Below are 21,467 nucleotides of genomic sequence, written 5' to 3' on the forward strand. Positions count from 1 at the left end.
CTTCTGAGCAGATCAACATTTGGCCCATTGTTTAGGGTGGATTCTCTCTCTCCTTTTTTTAATCTCTCTGGTCAGACTTCAGAGCATTCCTTCAGACTGAGTTCACACATGTGTCCCTGTTTACGCCACTAACCCACCGACCGATGTGTTCTTTATCATCACAGAGAGAAAACACTAAAACCTCTTCCTGTCTTATGTCTAATGGCTGAGAGGCTGACCCAGTACTAACTGCTGAAGTGAACACTGGAACATCACCACTGTCTTATTTTTCTTTCTAATGAAAAAGATGATCAGAACATGAGCATCTTTACTGGGACACACAATGGTGGCCTATATAAGTCTAAATGAGTCTCTGAATAAAAGGCTTAAGGGCTTAAACAAGCAGACTCTGTGACCCCCGTGGACCAGAGAAGTTTCTTTATGAATCATTTCACCCCTGGTCTAGTTATCAGAGCAGAAGAGCCACGGCTTTGGTGTGCCTTCCGTTACACCATGTACTGTACCGGTATGTAGAGGTTGGGCCAAAGTAGCTGTACCTTAGCCTGGTCCCAGATCTGTTTCTGCTATCTTGTCAGCTCCTTGTCACTCAGTCACACCAAACATGACGATTCAATAAGGAATAACAGAGAGCAGAAATAGACTCCCTTTGATTTAACTAGGCACGTCAGTTAAAGAACAAAATCTTATTTTACAATGACGGCCTATCCCAGCCAAACCCTCCCCTAACCTGGACAATTGTGCACTGCCCAATTACAGCCGGTTGTAATACAGCCCAGGATTGAACCAGCTTCTGTAATGACACCTCTAGCACTGAGATGCAATGCCTTAGACCACTGCGCCACTCGGGAGCCCTACTATATACCGGGTTACTTGACTAAGCTTGAGCAGTATACCGTAAACCGGGGTATTTGGAAATAGCCAAGGGATGGTTTCTCAATACCATCAATATCGTTTAAACAATTTATTTTAAGTTTTTCAATACATTTGAATATTCGTAGCTACTTTTTATGAAGTAAAAGCCTGACGTCAACTTGTGTAATACATTTGGAGATAAAGCAGATCGCGTTCTTCATTTCACCTGTCACATTATTTTACATTATGAAGCTTAACGTCGTTCCCCAGAACAGTTGAGCCAGTCACGTGTTTGTCTGTAAATAGCACAACGGGAGAAAGCGGGAGTCCAGATGTGTATTTGGTTTAACAGGCTAGTTAGCTAGCTATGTTCAGTAGATGACTGAATGTATACGGAGTCGGGGCACCATATAGTGTTACCTTTCTGCCATTTTTAAGAAGTCAAAAGGCTTTGTTAAAATGGCGCCGGAAGAAATGGCAGCAGTTCTACGGGCGCCCAACCAATTGTGCTATTATTTGGGTTTTTTTCGCGTTATTTGTAACTTATTTTGTACATAATGTTTCTGCCACCATATCTTATGGCAAAAAAGAGCTTCTGGATATCAGGACAGCGACCACTCACCAAAGATTTTTTCTTCAACAAACAAGACGCACAAGACATCCTCCAAACACCCGGCAGGACCGACATCCACGTTATTTGCAAGAGAAGCGACGCAGGTACAGAGGACAAAGAGTCGGATGCCTGGTCAGGACCAGAAAAAGGCGAGTGGGAAAGCTGCCGTTACCGTCAATACTACTCGCCAACGTGCAATCATTGGACAATAAACTAGACGAGGTCCGATCACGAACATCCTACCAACGGGACATCAAAAACTGTAATATCCTATGTTTCACGGAATCGTGGCTGAATGACGACATGGATATTCAGCTAGCGGGATATACGCTGCACCGGCAAGATAGAACAGCACACTCCGGTAAGACGAGGGGGGGGCGGTCTGTGCATATTTGTAAACAACAGCTGGTGCACGAAATCTAAGGAGGTCTCTAGATTTTGCTCGCCTGAAGTAGAGTATATTGTGATAAATTGCAGGCCACACTACTTGCCTAGAGAGTTTTCAGGTATACTTTTCGTGGCTGTTTATTTACCACCACAGACAGATGCTGGCACTAAAACCGCACTCAGTCAGCTGTACAAGGAAATAAGCAAACAGGAAACCACTCACCCAGAGGAGGCGCTTCTAGTGGCCGGAGACTTTAATGCAGGGAAACTTAAATCAGTTCTACCAAATTTCCATCAACATGTTAAATGTGCAACCAGAGGGAAAAAAATTCTAGATCACCTGTACTCCACACACAGAGACGCGTACAAAGCTCTCCCTCGCCCTCCATTTGGTAAATCCGACCACAACTCTATCCTCCTGATTCCCGCTTACAAGCAAAAATTAAAGCAGGAAGCAACAGTGACTCGGTCTATAAAAAAGTGATCAGATGAAGCAGATGCTAAACTACAGGACTGTTTTGCTATCCCAGACTGGAACATGTTCCGGGATTCTTCCGATGGCATTGAGGAGTACACCACATCAGTCACTGGCTTTATGAATAAGTGCATCGAGGACGTCGTCCCCACAGTGACTGTACGTACATACCCCAACCAGAACCATGGATTACAGGCAACATTTGCACTGAGCTAAAGGGTAGAGCTGCCGCTTTCAAGGTGCGGGACTCTAACCCGGAAGCTTACAAGAAATCCTGCTATGCCCTGCGACGAACCATCAAACAGGTAAAGCGTCAATACAGGGCTAAGATTGATTCATACTACACTGGCTCCGATGCTCGTCTTATGTGGCAGGGCTTGCAAACTATTACAGACTACAAAGGGAAGCACAGCCGAGAGCTGCCAAGTGACACGAGCCTACCAGACGAGCTAAAATCACTTCTATGCTCGCTTCGAGGCAAGCAACACTGAGGCATGCATGAGAGCATCAGCTGTTCCAGGCGACTGTGTGATCACGCTCTCCGTAGCCGACGTGAGTAAGACCTTTAAACAGGTCAACATACACAAAGCTGCGGGGCCAGACGGATTACCTGGACGTGTGCTCCGGGCATATGCTGACCAACTGGCAGGTTTCTTCACTGACATTTTCAACATGTCCCTGATTAAGTCTGTAATACCAACATGTTTCAAGCAGACCACCATAGTCCCTGTGCCCAAGAACACAAAGGCAACCTGCCTAAATGACTACAGACCCGTAGCACTCACGTCTGTAGCCATGAAGTGCTTTGAAAGGTTGGTTATGGCTCACATCAACACCATTATCCCCGAAACCATAGACCCACTCCAATTTGCATACCGCCCAAACAGATCCACAGATGATGCAATCTCTATTGCACTCCACACTGCCCTTTTCCACCTGGACAAAAAGAACACCTATGTGAGAATGCTACTCATTGACTACAGCTCAGCGTTCAACACCATAGTACCCTCAAAGCTCATCACTAAGCTAAGGATCCTGGGACTAAACACCTCCTTCTGCAACTGGATCCTGGTCTTCCTGACGGGCTGCCCCCAGGTGGTGAGAGTAGGTAGCAACACATCTGCCACGCTGATCCTCAACACTGGAGCTCCCCAGGGGTGCGTGCTCAGTCCCCTCCTGTACTCCCTGTTCACCCACGACTGCATGGCCAGGCACGACTCCAACACCATCATTAAGTTTGCAGACGACACAACAGTGGCCTGATCACTGTCAACGATGAGACAGCCTATAGGGAGGAGGTCAGAGACCTGGCCGGGTGGTGCCAGAATAACAACCTATCCCTCAACGTAACCAAGACTAAGGAGATGATTGTGGACTACAGGAAAAGGAGGACCGAGCACGCCCCCATTCTCATCGACGGGGCTGTAGTGGAGCAGGTTGAGAGGTTCAAGTTCCTTGGTGTCCACATCAACAACAAACTAGAATGGTCCAAACACACCAAGACAGTTGTGAAGAGATTTGATTTGGGTCCTGAGATCCTCAAAAGGTTCTACAGCTGCAACATCGAGAGCATCCTGACTGGTTGCATCACTGCCTGGTACGGCAACTGCTCGGCCTTTGACCACAAGGCACTACAGAGGGTAGTGTGTACGGCCCAGTACATCACTGGGGCTAAGCTGCCTGCCATCCAGGACCTCTACACAAGGCGGTGTCAGAGGAAGGTCCTAAAAATGGTCAAAGACCCCAGCCACCCCAGTCACAGACTGTTCTCTCAACTAACGCATGGCAAGCGGTACCGGAGTGCCAAGTCTAGGACAAAAAGGCTTCTCAATAGTTTTTACCCCCAAGCCATAAGACTCCTGAACAGGTAATCAAATGGCTACCCGGACTATTTGCATTGTGTGGCCCCCCTCCCATCTTTTTACACTGCTGCGACTCTCTGTTTATCGTATATGCATAGTCACTTTAACTATACGGTCATGTACATACTACCTCAATTGGGCCAACCAACCAGTGCTCCCGCACAGTGGCTAACCGGGCTATCTGCATTGTGTCCCACCCACCAACCGCTAACCCCTCTTTTACGCTACTGCTACTCTCTGTTCATCATATATGCATAGTCACTTTTACCATATCTACATGTACGTACCTCAATAAGCCTGACTAACCGGTGTCTGTATGTAGCCTCGCTTGTTTTATAGCCTCGCTACTGTATATAGCCTGTCTTTTTACTGTTGTTTTATTTCTTTACCTACCTATTGTTCACCTAATACCTTTTTTGCACTATTGGTTAGAGCCTGTAAGTAAGCATTTCACTGTTGTATTCGGCGCATGTGACAAATAAACTTTGATTTGATTTGGATGAGTTTATCTGTACAGCTGCTACATCTGCTGTCTTGATTTCCTTGCATTTTGTTCTCCTTTCTCGGCCCGTCAGTCTGCTCCTCCCCCTCTTTTCCCGAGCATAGCAGGCAGTTCTGTTCGGAGCTAGCTAAAAGGCGTCTTTCTTTGATCGGCCCAAATGTTCCTTCTCTCTCTCCACAACTGCCAAAATCTAGATCCCTCTCGGCTTGTTATATTATACATTATTAAAGAATTTTAAAAGTATTTGTTTGTACAGTGCTTTCATAAGGAAGAGTGATGTTATTTGCTGTGAAAATAAACATCAAAGAAATATTGCTGATTATTAGCAATTAAATTTCCTCAGATCTTTCGGTTGCCAGGATGTATGGTGCAGAGTTGTGTTGACTTTAAAAGCTTAACATTATATAAAACTAATGTAAGAATGTGTAGATGTTGAAACGGAATTGGCCTCAATATTCTTCTGTCGAGAAGTGGAGATTTGCCCTTTGCCCTGTTTCATGAAATATCTGAGTAAAAAAAAAGAAGAAAAAAAGCATTTCTAGGATGTATCAGTCAGACCTATCACCAGCTCTTACCTTATCGTCAGAGTAGAACGCCCCCTGGCCTGTAATTTCTGTTGTGAAAGTAATTTGTAGGTTTTTGACCCCTTGGCACTTCTGTGGCTCTTTGTTTCAGTCAACCCTCCCAGTAGGTGGCGCTAGTGCAGAGGCCTGGCCAGAATTCTCAGTAGCTATGTTTCCATTAACTTCTCCTGTGATTTTGTTGTTGACGTTTAGACAGTTGGCATGGAAAGTAGATGCAACAATTACCTGCTACGGTGCGTTTCCATTCAACTGTCTTGCGTCAATAAAAACCACTGGACCTACTGTAATTACGCCACACCTAAAAATATAAATAAATCCACAAAAATACAGAATGTCGGAAAAAAACGAAGTGGTTGAAGTGATTCCATTATCCATTTATGCAAATTCCGCATTAATAGCCTACATTTGCCCTCCCACCTATCTGTTTCATGTCTCAGGTAGCCCGCGAAAGCCAGCATGGATAGAACACAAGAATTTGCCATATTTGAATAATTTTCATTTGCCAACATATCTCTACAGTCCGTGCCATGGTGAAACTTGCACTCCTGTAAATCTGAAATAATTGGATGGGGAAACTTGCATCCAGCCAACCAGAAAAGCAAGGCGAAGCCATTCAGGCATTCTTGGAAGTCAGAACAATCCTGGTCCTGAAAATAAAGCTAATTGTTTATAGTTTAACATTTTGATGAGACTGAAAAAAAGACAAACACAAGTGAGCTTAGAAGAAGCGCTTCGACTACCGACCAACCAACGCTGACTGTAGAACAGAGTTGGAGAAAAAAGGTGCATGCTGATGTCACTCACCCTCTGGGGCTTTTATAACTGTTTTTATAACCGGCGAAGCCGAAGGATGTCCTCACGCCGAACCCCGGCTGGCCATGACACAAGAGCATACCTGAGCCGTAAGGTCTTCCCCCAGAGCTGCAGAACAGCTGACTGCCTGGGGGAGGAGAGGAGGGATGCAGGGATGAAGGAAGGGTAGAGGTGGAGGGAGGGGAACGGGAACATTGTTAATGAGAACATGTTGGCCTTTTGTAACGGAGCCATTGCCAATTAGTGTCAGTGGGGGTTGCCGTGAGACAGGCCTTTATTGGATGGTGTTAGCAGTGGAGTTCCACAGCTAGGATCAGCCCATCCATTCCGTGTGTTGTGTTCAGGCTGGAAATCAGTTTGAAAGAGTTGCAACATGTGGAGCATTCATTTAGAGGTGAAATGTTAGTAGGTTTCCATAAGCATTTTTTATGAGAATGACTTGGCCTCCAATCGGCTCAGTCAGAGTATCATTCTGGACTTTTTCCTCAGTCCTATGCTTTTGCTCGATTTTTTTATCTGAAAATGAACTAGCATATTGTACCAAGTAAACCATGTGAAATGTGGTTCAACTGCCATGTTCTTTGTCTCATGATGACTTGAAAATGATTGCGGTTGACTATTAAAACTCCTCTACCATGCAAGCCTTTGATCTGTCGTCGAGTTATGTTGACCTCACAATAACAGATTTTCATGTTCCAAGTTATTATAAGTTCCACTTCCTTGTGTTTCATGGACCCTCTAATCGTAGTTGGGATAGGCACATGAGAAAGGCCATGTGAGCCATGATAGGCTTGTGAAAGAGGGCATTGAAGTTTCTCCAGAGCTGGGGTCTCCTTATCAATTCCAAAGCAACTCCTCGGTGCCTGCATGGCGCGCCTACCCAGACACTGCCCTCCCGGATACTGTGCATACGTGTGTGAATGGGCAAATATTTAGAGCCGAAAAGGGCCTCATTTCAGCATAGCCCATTTGAAGATACAAAATGGAAATCTCTTCCCTCTCATCACAAACACACACAGTGTGGAGGGATGGATCTGGTTTCCTGAGTGTTTACAGGAAGCTCCCTGTCACACCAGTTTAAACTGTGACATTTGAACTTGGACGTCTGCACAAATATTTGGCCACAGTCAGGAATTCAGACCAAGAAACTATGTCAATTATTCATTCTAATAGGGCTATTAGTCTAAAACACTATGCATCATGTTCTGGCTGTCTGTAATGTTTAATGTATCTTGTTTCTTTGCAGAAATAGGACCGGTAACCATCACAACGGATCCGAAGAAGTTTCAGTTTGAACTGAGGGAGCTGTACGTCCAGGTGGGTTCAGGAGTTTATGACCTCTGACATTTTAGATTGTGGACCCTTCTATAGATCAGAACATTGATCATATAGATCTTAAAGCCCTCAGTTATACAGAGCTGTTGCCTTTGTGTTTGTCTGAAAGTTGACCATACTGGATGCATAATGTCACGTCCTGGCCAGTATAAGGTTAATTGTTTTGTAGTTTGGTCAGGACGTGGCAGAGGGTATTTGTTTTATGTGGTTCAGGGTGGTGTGTTTTGTTAAAAGGTTGTTGAATTTAGTAATTCCGGGTTTTGGTTTATGTTTAGGTATTTCTATGTGGAGTCTAGTGAGTGTATGTCTATGTTTGGTTAATTGGGGTTGGGACTCTCAGTTGAAGGCAGTTGTTGTCTATCTGCCTTTGATTGAGAGTCCCATATAGTAGGGTGTGTTTGTGTTTGGTATTTGTGGGTGATTGTTCTGTGTTGAGCTTTGCTTGGCCAGACTGTTTGTAGTTGTTCGTTCGTTTTTTTGTTTTGTTATTTTGTACGTTCATTTTGGAAGTTAATAAATCTCAAGATGAGCATACACATACCTGTATGCTCATCCATAACCGACGACGACCGTGACAGAATCACCCACCACTCAAGGACCAAGCAGCAGAGGAAGGAGCAGACGGATTTCGAGTTGGACTGGCGGGAGAAGTGGACTTGGGAGGAAGTTCTGGACGGGGCCGGACCTTGGCACCAGGCTGGGGAGTATCGCCGCCCGCAGTGGGAAATTGAGGCAGCCAAGGCAGAGAGGCGGTGGTACGAGGCCAGAGACGCGCTGAGGGAGAAGCACGAGAGGCACCCCCAAGAAAGTTTTTTGGGGGGGCACACGGGTAGTTTGGCTAGGCGTAGGAAGAGCCGGAAGCCAGCTACCCGTGGTTATATGGAGGAGCGTATGGGGTGGTTAGCGCTATGTTTCGCTGAGAAGCGCACTCAGCGCCCATACGCACGCACAGTCCGGTGCGAGTTATTCCAGCCCCTCGCAGGTGCCGTGCTAGAGCGGGCATCCAGCCTGGTAGGAGGATGCCTGCGCAGCGCATCTGGTCGCCGGTACGCCTCCGAGGACCAGGCTACCCAACTCCCGCTCTACGCACGGCTACCATCAGGCCCCTGCACAGCCCAGTCTGCCCTGTACGAGCACCCCGCTCGTACAGGGCTACTAGTTCCATCCAGCCAAGGCGGGTTGTGCAGGAGGTAAGATCTAGACCGGCTGTGCGCCTCCATAGCCCTGGGTTTCCAGCTCCTGTCTCTCGTGCGGACCCGGAAGTGCGTCAACCCAGTCCGACTCGTCCTGTTCCCGCTCCCCGCACTAGCCTTCAAGTGCGTAAACCCAGCACCGCCAGTCAACAGTCGTCGGAGCTGCCCGCCAGTCAACAGTCGTCGGAGCTGCCCGCCAGTCAACAGTCGCCGGAGTGGCCAGACTGCGCTGAACTGCCGGAGTGGCCAGACTGCGCTGAACTGCCGGAGTGGCCAGACTGCGCTGAACTGCCGGAGTGGCCAGACTGCGCTGAACTGCCGGAGTGGCCAGACTGCCCTGAACTGCCGGAGTGGCCAGACTGCCCTGAACTGCCGGAGTGGCCAGACTGCCCTGAACTGCCCCGAGTTGCCAGACTGCCCAGACTGTCCCGAGTTGCCAGACTGCCCAGACTGGAACGGCCTGAGCCGGAGCCACCTCCAGAAATAGGTGGGTTGGGGAGGGGGGGTGTAGCACAGTGCCGTCGTTGACGGCAGCCACCCTCCCTTCCGTCCCTTTAGAAAAGGGGAATTTTTCTTTTGGGTGTTGCTTGGGGTTATTTTTTGTTAAGGTGCTTCCGGGGTAGCACCTTTAAGGGGAGGGTACTGTCACGTCCTGGCCAGTATAAGGTTAATTGTTTTGTAGTTTGGTCAGGACGTGGCAGAGGGTATTTGTTTTATGTGGTTCAGGGTGGTGTGTTTTGTTAAAAGGTTGTTGGATTTAGTAATTCCGGGTTTTGGTTTATGTTTAGGTATTTCTATGTGGAGTCTAGTGAGTGTATGTCTATGTTTGGTTAATTGGGGTTGGGACTCTCAGTTGAAGGCAGGTGTTGTCTATCTGCCTTTGATTGAGAGTCCCATATAGTAGGGTGTGTTTGTGTTTGGTATTTGTGGGTGATTGTTCTGTGTTGAGCTTTGCTTGGCCAGACTGTTTGTAGTTGTTCGTTCGTTCGTTCTTTTGTTTTGTTATTTTTTACGTTCATTTTGGAAGTTAATAAATCTCAAGATGAGCATACACATACCTGCTGCGTTTTGGTCCTCCATAACCGACGACGACCGTGACACATAACAACATTCCCGTGAAACCTTGGTTTGTTTTCCTTACTTATTTTCCATAGCCATCGCAAACACATATCTAAACAGAAATAACATATCTAGACAAAAATAACACATATCTAAACAAACACATATCTAAACAGAAATAACATATCTAGACAAAAATAACACATATCTAAACAAACACATATCTAAACAGAAATAACATATCTAAACAAAAATAACACATATCTAAACAAACACATATCTAAACAGAAATAACATATCTAAACAAAAATAACACATATCTAAACAAACACATATTGTTACGAACCGGCTCATAGCCCGTAACAAAGAGGGAGACAACGCGGAGATAAGGAAATGACAAACATATTTATTAAATAAAGTAAACTATACACAATTAACAATGGTGTGTGTAGTCGGTAGTGTAAGTGAGTGGCTGCGTGCATAGATGGTGATAATGAGGGGTGTTGAGAGGTGCCAAAACAAACTAACACAAAGAAGCCCCAAAATGCCACAACCAAAACCAACAGTGTGTCTGCGTGGAGAGAGTCTCCTCGATGTATTAGGGGAAGGTGTATTTATCCCCGGGACACACCTGAGAACAGGTGTCCTATTTCGCTGATGACCCTTCCAGCTCCGCCCACCAACATCATATTAAGGAAAACAAGAGCAAAGAGAAATAATTTGGCAGACCGAGTGGGAGGGACCTCACATTATCTAAACAGAAATAACACATATCTAAACAAACACATATCTAAACAAAAAATAATCAACTGAGTCAGAGAGCCAAACAGAGCAACGCGAAATCCAAATTCTCCTGCAATCGCTCAGAGGAAGGGAAGAGAGGGAGGAAGTTGTCTTGCGATTGGTGGTTATCACCTCTCTATATGGTAATCCATTATTTGAACAATGCTGCTAAAGTGCTTCACTGAAACCCAGATTTGTCTCTCAGCAGTATCAGTATCTGAGCAGACCACTGACAGAAGAGTAATTTGTGTCTGGGAGCGAAAGGAGCTCTGAGGTGAAACCAGTGGCTATCGTTCAGATACTGCAGCTAGCTGCCCTGCGAGGGGACATACTTGCCATGTGCTTGTACATCCTTGGCGTGTGCTAGCTTGTGTTTGGCGTGTGAGTGGGTTGTTCTGGGCAACACAGTACCCCCATAGAGATCCATGAGCTTCCTTTTACAGGACTATGCTAGGCTATCCTCTCCTCACCCCGGTTGTCACCTGTCATCGCTCTGCTGCTCTAGGCTGGGACCAGGTTAAAGAACTGATTAGTTTTTGGACTATCTCATGTAGTTGTATGTAGATGACATCTAATGTAATACAGTTCAACTCTGATGTAGTGAACCTCTTATATGGGTCAGCTCCATAGCTGTACATACATTGTTTATATACATCATTGGGTCAGCCCTTTCAATATCCAGTAGGCTAACCTCAGGTTGGTTGTTGAGATCAGCTGGTGCGGTATATAGTACCTTCTGTTCGGTCCCATAATTTGTTACTGTAGAGGGGAATGAGAGTACACATACAGTGGGTGATAGGGTTATTGGTACGGGGGTGGGAGGGTGTGGGGGATTCTTTTAGATTTTTATTTCACCTTTATTTAACCAGGTAGGCTATTTGAGAACAAGTTCTCATTTGCAACTGCGACCTGGCTTTGACGGAGGGTGGGGGTGTTAGGGAGCGGAGGAGAGGAGTTCTCCTCACATTCCGTCCCTCTGGTCTGGAAACAGGGATCAGTCAGTTCCAGATGTTCCTCCTGGCATCCAGTGCTCCCCTCAGACAGACACGTGCCTCCTAGAATGCTCCAGAGGACAGCTCCCCCGACCCCACAGAGAGAGGGGGGAAGAAAGAGTGCGATAGAGAGTGAGGAATAGAGAGAGAGAGCGAGGGGGGGAGGGGAGATGGATAGAGGTGAGTGAGAGAGTGGGGGGGTGGGTGGAGAGACAGCAACAGAGAATAAGAGGCAAATGTAAGAGACTTTAAGGTGGACAGCAGAATATAATATATTATTTCAGTTAATGTCAAACCTATCAAACGCTATATATGTACACTAACGTTCAAAAGTTTGGGGTCACTTAGAAATGTCCTTGTTTTTGAAAGAAAAGCTATTTGTTTGTCCATTAAAATAACATAACACTTATCAGAAATACAGTGTAGACATGGTTAATGTTGTAAATGACTATTGTAGCTGGAAACTGCTGATTTTTAATGGAATATCTACATAGGCGTACAGAGGCCATTATCAGCAACCATCACTCCTGTGTTCCAATGGCATGTTGTGTTAGCTAATCCAAGTTTATCATGTTAAAAGGCTAATTGACCATTAGAAAACCCTTTTGCAATTATGTTGCACAGCTGAAAACTGTTGTTCTAATTAAAGGAGCAATAAAACTGGCCTTCTTTAGACTAGTTGAGTATCTGGAGCATCAGCATTTGTGGGTTTGATTACAGTCTCAAACAAAGAACTTTCTTCTGAAACTCGTCAGTCTATTCTTGTTCTGAGAAATGAAGGCTATTCCATGCGAGAAATTGCCAAGAAACTGAAGATCTCGTACAACGCTGTGTACTACTCCCTTCACAGAACAGCGCAAACTGGCTCTAACAGAATAGAAAGAGGAGTGGGAGGCCCCGGTGCACAACTGAGCAAGAGGACAAGTACATTAGATTTTCTAGTTTGAGAAGTCATCAAATGGCAGCTTCATTAAATAGTACCCGCAAAACACCAGTCTCAACGTCAACAGTGAAGAGGTGACTCTGGGATGCTGGCCTTCAAGGCAGAATTGCAATGAAAAAGCCATATTTCAGACTGGCCAATAAAAAGAAAAGATTAAGATGGGCAAAATAACACAGACACTGGACAGAGGAACTGTGAAGAGTTGACTCTTCACTGTTGACGTTGAGACTGCTGTTTTGCGGGTACAACATTAACAATGTCTAAACTGTATTTCTGATCAATTTGATGTTATTTTAATGGACAAAAAATTTGGTTTTCTTTCAAAAACAAGGACATTCTGACTGACCCCAAACTTTTGAACAGTAGTGTATATCATTATAAACTGGGTGGTTTGAACCCTGAATGCTGATTGGCTGACAGTCATGATATATCATAGGTATTTTTTGTTAACCTTGATTTAACTTGGCAAGTCAGTTAAGAACAAATTCTTGTTTTCAATGACAGCCAAGGAACAGTGGGTTAACTGTCATGTTCAGGGGCAGAACAACAGATTTTTACCTTGTCAGCTCTAGGATTTGATGTTGCAACCTTTTGTTTACTGGCCCAACTCTCTAACCACTAGGCTACCTGCCGCCCCGCATGTCAAACCATTTATTTTTACTGCTCTAATTACTTTGATAACCAGTTTATAATAGCAATGAGGCACCTCGGGGGTTTGTGGTATATGGCCTATATACCACAGCTTAGGACTGTATCCAGGCACTCCGCGTTGCGTCGTGCTTAAGAATAGCCTTTAGCCATGGTATATTGGCCATATACCACACCCCCTCGTGCCTTATTGCTTAATTATATCATTATGAAAAGACCCCTATGGTAATACACTGATTGGCCAAGAGTCCTCATAAATGCTACATAAAGCTTTTATAAAGCTAGATAATGGCATGCAGCAGTGGCGTGCGGTGAGGCCGGTGGCAGAGTAAGCACAGGGTATTATCAAAGCCAGATTTACTCACAAATAAATCTTGATGAAGCCCAAGTTCACCGTACAACAACCAGAATGACATAGGCTATTAACTGAAATTTACCCAAAATCTAACCAAATGTAAATACCAATGTAGCCAAGATACACAAGCGATAGCCTCTGATGGCAGCATATTTTAAATGTTGACATTTTTTATTTAGCCTTTATTTAACTAGGCAAGTCAGTTAAGAACAAATTCTAATTTACAATGATGGCCTACAACGGGCCAAACCTGGACGATGCTGGGCCAATTGTATGCCACCCTATGGGACTCCCAATCATGGCTGGATGTGATTTAATCCTGCAAAATTACACACTGCTCAAATCACCTCAGCCATAGGCCGATGTAGCATCCACAGTAACAACTGATATGTGGCACTAAAATACGAATATATAGACACATTTCATCTGAATATGGGGGAATGGGGGATGGGGGAATGGGGAATGGGGGATGGGGGAATGGGGGAATGGGGGATGGGGATTGGGGAATGGGGGATGGGGATGGGGGAATGGGGGATGGGGGAATGGGGGATGGGGGAATGGGCGATGGGGGATGGTGGAATGGTGAATGGGGGAATGGGGAATGGGGGATGGGGGAATGGGGGATGGGGGAATGGGGGATGGGGGAATGGGGGATGGGGGATGGGGGAATGGGGGAAAAATGGGGGAATGGGGGATGGGGGAATGGGGGATGGGGGAAAAATGGGGGATGGTGGAAATAATGGGGGAAACAATATTATTTTTGGACCATATTATATCGCTATTTGACTCCAATTATTTGTAAGGTAGTGTTAGCTAACGCTAGTCAGCTGTGCCTGCGCCAAAACTCTGGTATTTTTCAACCTATAGCTTGTTCTCCATTTCTTTTTAAATAGTGAACCAACTTGTTTTCAGCATTTTTATTTACATGACTGATCAAAACTTGATTTCTCATGCTCTCTCTTGTCTTTCTGCAGCAGACATATAGTGAGCAATATGTTTGGAATATCGATTCGCAAAAAATTTGCAGCATCGAATCGCAATACATATAAAATCCTGAGAATTGCATTACATTTCGTATCGGCACCTAACTATGGTGGTAATATTGTATTGTGAGGTCCCTGGCAATTCTAATGAAATGTCCATATCAACAGTCGAAATGACCGGCTCCGACGCTCGTCGGATGTGGCAGGGCTTGCAAACAATTACAGACTACAAAGGGAAGCACAGCCGCGAGCTGCCAAGTGACACGAGCATACCAGGCGAGCTAAATAACTTCTATGCTCTCTCCGAGGCAAGTAACAGTGAAACATGCATGAGAGCACCAACTGTTCCGGATGACTGTGTGATCACGTTCTCCGCAGCCGATGTGAGTAAGACCTTTAAACAGGTCAACATTCCCAAGGCCACTGGGCCAGACGGATTACCAGGACGTGTACTGCGAGCATGCGCTGACCAACTGGCAAGTGTCTTCACTGACATTTTCAACCTCTCCCTGTCCGAGTCTGTAAGACCAACATGTTTCAAGCAGACCACCATTGTCCCTGTGCCCAAGAACACTAAGGTAACCTGCCTAAATGACTACCGGCCCGTTGCACTCACGTCTGTAGCCATGAAATGCTTTGAAAGGTTGGTCATGGCTCACATCAACACCATTATCCCAGAAACCCTGCACCAACAGATCCACAGATGATGCAATCTCTATTGCACTCCACACTGCCCTTTCCCACCTGGACAAGAGGAACACCTATGTGAGAATGCGATTCATTGACTACAGCTCAGCGTTCAACACCATAGTGCCCTCAAAGTTCATCGCTAAGCTAAGGACCCTGGGACTAAACAGCTCCCTCTGCAACTGGATCCTAGACTTCCTGACGGGTAGGTAACAACACATCTGCCACGCTGATCCTCAACACGGGGTCCCCTCAGGGGTGCGTGCTCAGTCCCTTCCTGTACTCCCTGTTCACTCATGACTGCATGGCCAGGCACAACTCCAACACCATCATTAAGTTTGCTGCTGACACAACAGTGGTAGGCTTGATCACCGACAATGATGAGACAGCCTATAGGGAGGAGGTCAGAGACCTGACCATGTGGTGCAAGGACAACAACCTCTCCCTCAACATAATCAAGACAAAGGAGAAGATTGTGGACTACAAGAAAAACAGGACTGAGCACGCCCCCATTCTCATCAACAGGGCTGTAGTGGAGCAGGCTGAGAGTTTCAAGTTCCTTGGCGTCCACATCAACAACAAATGAATATGGTCCAAACACACCAAGTCAATCATGAACAGGGCACGACAAAACAAATTCCCCCTCAGGAGACTAAAAGTATTTGGCATGGGTGCTCAGATCCTCAAACGATTTTACAGCTGCACCAACATTTGATTTTATTTGACTGAAAATGCAGTTCAAAACATCAGAACGAAATTCTGGCTTGATAAATTCAATGCATTCAAAGAGATGTTGTCTCTTCTCACGATTCAACAGTAGCCTAACCTGCAAATTGCAAAGGAGAATGCATTTAGGCCTACCTTTACTTGTAAATTAAGTCCAGTTGTCTGCTGAACCTCTCGGTGACAGCGTTGTAGAAGTCACTGCAGAACCCCATGTCCATTATTTTATTCTGCAGAACAGCAGGCCCACGGCTATTTGAGACACATCCCCAAGGCCTCCTTCAGTTCCATTTTCACACTAACACAAAAAGTATTTCCCATTCTGATTACATCTACAAAGCAAAATAAAATGTCCAAATGTTGTAAAAGTTTGGGTAAAAAATATTAAAGGTGCAATATGCAGAAATCGCTCCACAATTTCCTTGTTGCTGAAATTCTAATATCAATCAAATGTATTTATAAAGCCCATTTTACATCAGCAAATGTCACAAAGTGCTATACAGAATCCCAGCCTAAAACCCCAAACAGCAAGCAATGCAGACATAGAAGCATGGTAATAGTTTGCCTAATTTCAGTTTATGTGACAAAACAATCAGCTAGCAGTGAGGGAGATGGTGGTTGCCTGTCAGCTAGCAGTGAGGGAGATGGTGGTTGCCTGTCAGCTAGCAGTGAGGGAGATGGTGGTTGCCTGTCAGCTAGCAATGAGGGAGATGGTGGTTGCCTGTCAGCTAGCAGTGAGGGAGATGGTGGCTGCCTGTCAGCTAGCAGTGAGGGAGATGGTGGTTGCATGTCAGCTAGCAGTGAGGGAGATGGTGGTTGCCTGTCAGCTAGCAGCGAGGGAGATGGTGGTTGCCTGTCAGCTAGCAGTGAGGGAGATGGTGGTTGCCTGTCAGCTAGCAGTGAGGGAGATGGTGGCTGCCTGTCAGCTAGCAGTGAGGGAGATGGTGGTTGCCTGTCAGCTAGCAGTGAGGGAGATGGTGGCTGCCTGTCATGTCATGTCTTGTGTGTAGAGCTTCTGTATACTGCCTCTGTTTGGTCTTAACTTTCATTGTAGTTGACGCTCCACTCTTCGAACCTTCCAAATGGCGCTCATTACATTATTCTAACTTGGAACATTTTTGAGGTGCAATAGTGTCAAATTTTCAGGTTGATTTTGCTAGCTAGCTTTATTCAGTTCAAGGGATGCGAGCGCCAAATTATGTAGACACGTCCAAATGTGCACAGCGTACCCCGGCAATGCCCACACAACATGTTTAAGCAATACGCATGCGCAAAATATGATATTGTCTCAATGCAATGAATGAAGCTTCAAGCTAGGCAAAGCAGCGAGGCCTATGCTGACCCTGTCCATTAACAGTGACTGGACACAGGAACGGCCGTGGCATCAACGATTTGAATGTATTTGAATGGCTGGAAAAGGCATGAATACCCTGGTGCCTTTCCTGAGATTTTGATGCAGTTTCAGCAAATGTAGAGATTTTGAGCGAAAAATCACCAGAATCAAAAACATTAGATAACAATTTTTGTTGTTGTTTTTTTTAAATATAATTTCACAACAGATTTTCTGCCTACCCTGCTTGCACGTCACTGGGATGCAGTAAGTAGTCATTAACATTTAGCAGAATAAATTACCAATCATCAACAACCTCTCCATGCTATTTATTTTTTAATTTAACCTTTATTTAACTAGGCAAGTCAGTTAAGACCAAATTCTTATTTACAATGACAGCCTATCCCGGCCAAACCTGGACGACACTGGGCCAATTGTGCGCCGCTCTATGGGACTCCCAATCACGGCCAGATGTGATACAGCCTGGAATCAAACCAGGGACTGTAGTGATGCCTCTTGCACTGAGATACAGTGCCTTAGACCGCTGCGCCACTCGGGAGCTTTATCGACAACACATCAGTCAATTTCAGAGTCCTCTCGTCCCCAGTCCAAATCTGTCTATAGGATTCATAGACATGCTATTCATGTGTTTAAATTATAATCTTGTTAATCTACAGTATGCATTACAGATTGGAAAAAAACTCTATGTCATTACTGCATTCATCCTTAATGGTTTCCAATGTGCTTTAAATACAAATAGGTGTGGAATCAAGTGTTCTTGCAAAATTCCCATGTAGTGCTCTGTTTCATAATGCCAAGAATGTTCTAGAACACTGTAATAGTGAACGTACCCAACATGCTGTATAGGTTTGTTTTGGCTCATCCTAATGGTTCTGTCACCAGGGAGGTGGAGACTGCCCAGAAATGAGCATTGGCGCCATCAAGATCGCCCTGGAGATCTCCCTGCCAGGGTCCTTCATTTACGTCTTCACAGATGCCCGATCCAAAGACTACAAGCTGACCCAGGAGGTCCTGCAGCTCATCCAGCAGAAACAGTCTCAGGTACAGCTGTGAACATCTGGAAGAGATTGTTGAAGAAGATTGAATGTGGTTTAAAATGTAAATATTGCATTCCTTTATTTCTGCCGCTGTGTCTATAGTCTGATGCCCTTTGTGTTTTGTGTATGTGTGTGTGTGTAGGTGGTGTTTGTGCTGACAGGGGACTGTGATGACCGGGCTCACATCGGGTACAAGGTCTACGAAGAGATCGCCTCCACCAGCTCTGGACAGGTGTTCCACCTGGACAAGAAACAAGTCAACGAGGTGAGATTCAGCCCGATTGGAACTAGTTCTCTCAGTCAGCACGAATGGAACTAGTCCTGTCAGTCAACCTGAATGGAACTAGTCTTTTCAGTCAGTCCGAATGGAACTAGTCCTGTCAGTTAGCCGAAATTTAACTATAAATGTCAGTCAGCCCAAATGGAATTAGGAACTAGTCCTATCAGTCAGCCCGAATGGAACTAATCCTGTCAGTTAGCCGAAATTGAACTATAAATGTCAGTCAGCCCGAATGGAATTAGGAACTAGTCCTGTCAGTCAGCCCGAATGGAACTAGTTCTCTCAGTCAGCCCGAATGGAACTATTTCTCTCAGTCAGCCCGAATGGAACAAGTCAGCCAGTCAGCTCGAATGGAACTAGTCCTGTCAGTTAGCCGAATTGAACTATAAACGTCAGTCAGCCCGAATGGAATTAGGAACTAGTCCTGTCAGTCAGCCCGAATGGAACTAGTTCTCTCAGTCAGCCAGAATGGAACTAGTTCGCTCAGTCAGCCCGAATGGAACAAGTCAGCCAGTCAGCTCGAATGGAACTAGTCCTGTCAGTTAGCCGAATTGAACTATAAACGTCAGTCAGCCCGAATGGAATTAGGAACTAGTCCTGTCAGTCAGCCCGAATGGAACTAGTTCTCTCAGTCAGCCCGAATGGAACTAGTCTTTTCAGTCAGTCCGAATGGAACAAGTCTTTTCAGTCAGTCCGAATGGAACTAGTCTTTTCAGTCAGTCCGAATGGAACTAGTTGTGTCAGTCAGCCCGAATGGAACTAGTCTTTTCAGTCAGTCCGGATGGAACTAGTCTTTTCAGTCAGTCCGAATGGAACTAGTTCTCTCAGTCAGCCAGATTGGAACTAGTCTTTTCAGTCAGTCCGGATGGAACTAGTCTTTTCAGTCAGTCCGAATGGAACTAGTTCTCTCAGTCAGCCAGAATGGAACTAGTTCTCTCAGACAGCCAGAATGGAACTAGTCTTTTCAGTCAGTCCAAATGGAACTAGTCTTTTCAGTCAGTCCGAATGAAACTAGTTCTCTCAGTCAGCCAGAATGGAACTAGTCTTTTCAGTCAGTCCGAATGGAACTATAAATGTCAGTCAGCCCGAATGGAATTAGGAACTAGTCCTGTCAGTCAGCCCGAATGGAACTAGTCCTGTCAGTTAGCCGAAATTGAACTATAAACGTCAGTCAGCCCGAATGCAATTAGGAACTAGTCCTGTCAGTCAGCCCGAATGGAACTAGTTCTCTCAGTCAGCCCGAATGGAACTAGTCTTTTCAGTCAGTCCGAATGGAACTAGTTCTCTCAGTCAGCCAGAATGGAACTAGTCTTTTCAGTCAGTCCGAATGGAACTAGTTCTCTCAGTCAGTCCGAATGGAACTAGACGTTTCAGTCAGCCTGCATGGAACTAGTTCTCTCAGTCAGTCCGAATGGAACTAGTTATCTCAGTCAGCCAGAATGGAACTAGTTCTCTCAATCAGCCCGAATGGAACTAGTTCTCTCAGTCAGCCAGAATGGAACAAGTCAGCCAGTCAGCCCGAATGGAACTAGTCCTGTCAGTCAGCCCGAATGGAACTAGTCTTTTCAGTCAGTCCGAATGGAACTAGTCTTTTCAGTCAGTCCGAATGGAACTAGTTGTGTCAGTCAGCCCGAATGGAACTAGTCTTTTCAGTCAGTCCGGATGGAACTAGTCTTTTCAGTCAGTCCGAATGGAACTAGTCTTTTCAGTCAGTCCGAATGGAACTAGTTCTCTCAGTCAGCCAGATTGGAACTAGTCTTTTCAGTCAGTCCGAATGGAACTAGTTCTCTCAGTCAGCCAGAATGGAACTAGTTCTCTCAGTCAGCCAGAATGGAACTAGTCTTTTCAGTCAGTCCAAATGGAACTAGTCTTTTCAGTCAGTCCGAATGAAACTAGTTCTCTCAGTCAGCCAGAATGGAACTAGTCTTTTCAGTCAGTCCGAATGGAACTATAAATGTCAGTCAGCCCGAATGGAATTAGGAACTAGTCCTGTCAGTCAGCCCGAATGGAACTAGTCCTGTCAGTTAGCCGAAATTTAACTATAAACGTCAGTCAGCCCGAATGCAATTAGGAACTAGTCCTGTCAGTCAGCCCGAATGGAACTAGTTCCCTCAGTCAGCCCGAATGGAACTAGTCTTTTCAGTCAGTCCGAATGGAACTAGTTCTCTCAGTCAGCCAGAATGGAACTAGTCTTTTCAGTCAGTCCGAATAGAACTAGTTCTCTCAGTCAGTCCGAATGGAACTAGTCGTTTCAGTCAGCCTGCATGGAACTAGTTCTCTCAGTCAGTCCGAATGGAACTAGTTATCTCAGTCAGCCAGAATGGAACTAGTTCTCTCAATCAGCCCGAATGGAACTAGTTCTCTCAGTCAGCCAGAATGGAACTAGTTCTCTCAGTCAGCCAGAATGGAACTAGTTCTCTCAGTCAGTCCGAATGGAACTAGTCTTTTCAGTCAGTCCAAATGGAACTAGTCTTTTCAGTCAGTCCGAATGGAACTAGTTCTCTCAGTCAGCCAGAATGGAACTAGTCTTTTCAGTCAGTCCGAATGGAACTAGTCCGGTCAGTCAGCCCGAATGGAAATAGTCCTGTCAGTTAGCCGAAATTGAACTATAAATGTCAGTCAGCCCGAATGGAATTAGGAACTAGTCCTGTCAGTCAGCCCGAATGGAACTAGTTCTCTCAGTCAGCCCGAATGGAACTAGTCTTTTCAGTCAGTCCGAATGGAACTAGTTCTCTCAGTCAGCCAGAATGGAACTAGTTCTCTCAGTCAGCCAGAATGGAACTAGTCTTTTCAGTCAGTCCGAATGGAACTAGTTCTCTCAGTCAGCCAGAATTGAACTAGTTCTCTCAGTCAGCCAGAATTGAACTAGTTCTCTCAGTCAGTCCGAATGGAACTAGTTCTCTCAGTCAGTCCGAATGGAACTAGTTCTCTCAGTCAGCCAGAATGGAACTAGTTCTCTCAGTCAGCCAGAATGGAACTAGTTCTCTCAGTCAGCCTGCATGGAACTAGT

At 45.5% G+C, this 21,467-nt stretch overlaps 1 protein-coding gene across 1 annotated transcript in view; it reads left to right on the forward strand.

Moving 5' to 3' along the window:
* The window catches only part of hmcn1 (hemicentin 1), a 240,835-nt gene that overhangs the window by 50,436 nt on the left and 168,932 nt on the right, over window positions 1-21,467 (forward strand). Inside the window, exons 3-5 of the mRNA XM_029706242.1 lie at window positions 7,335-7,405; window positions 18,023-18,181; window positions 18,320-18,442. Coding sequence (XP_029562102.1) covers window positions 7,335-7,405; window positions 18,023-18,181; window positions 18,320-18,442 — 353 coding nt within the window. The remainder of the gene's footprint in view (window positions 1-7,334; window positions 7,406-18,022; window positions 18,182-18,319; window positions 18,443-21,467) is intronic.

Source organism: Salmo trutta, chromosome 22 (assembly GCF_901001165.1).
Source record: "Salmo trutta chromosome 22, fSalTru1.1, whole genome shotgun sequence".
In the NCBI taxonomy this organism is placed as follows: domain Eukaryota; kingdom Metazoa; phylum Chordata; class Actinopteri; order Salmoniformes; family Salmonidae; genus Salmo; species Salmo trutta.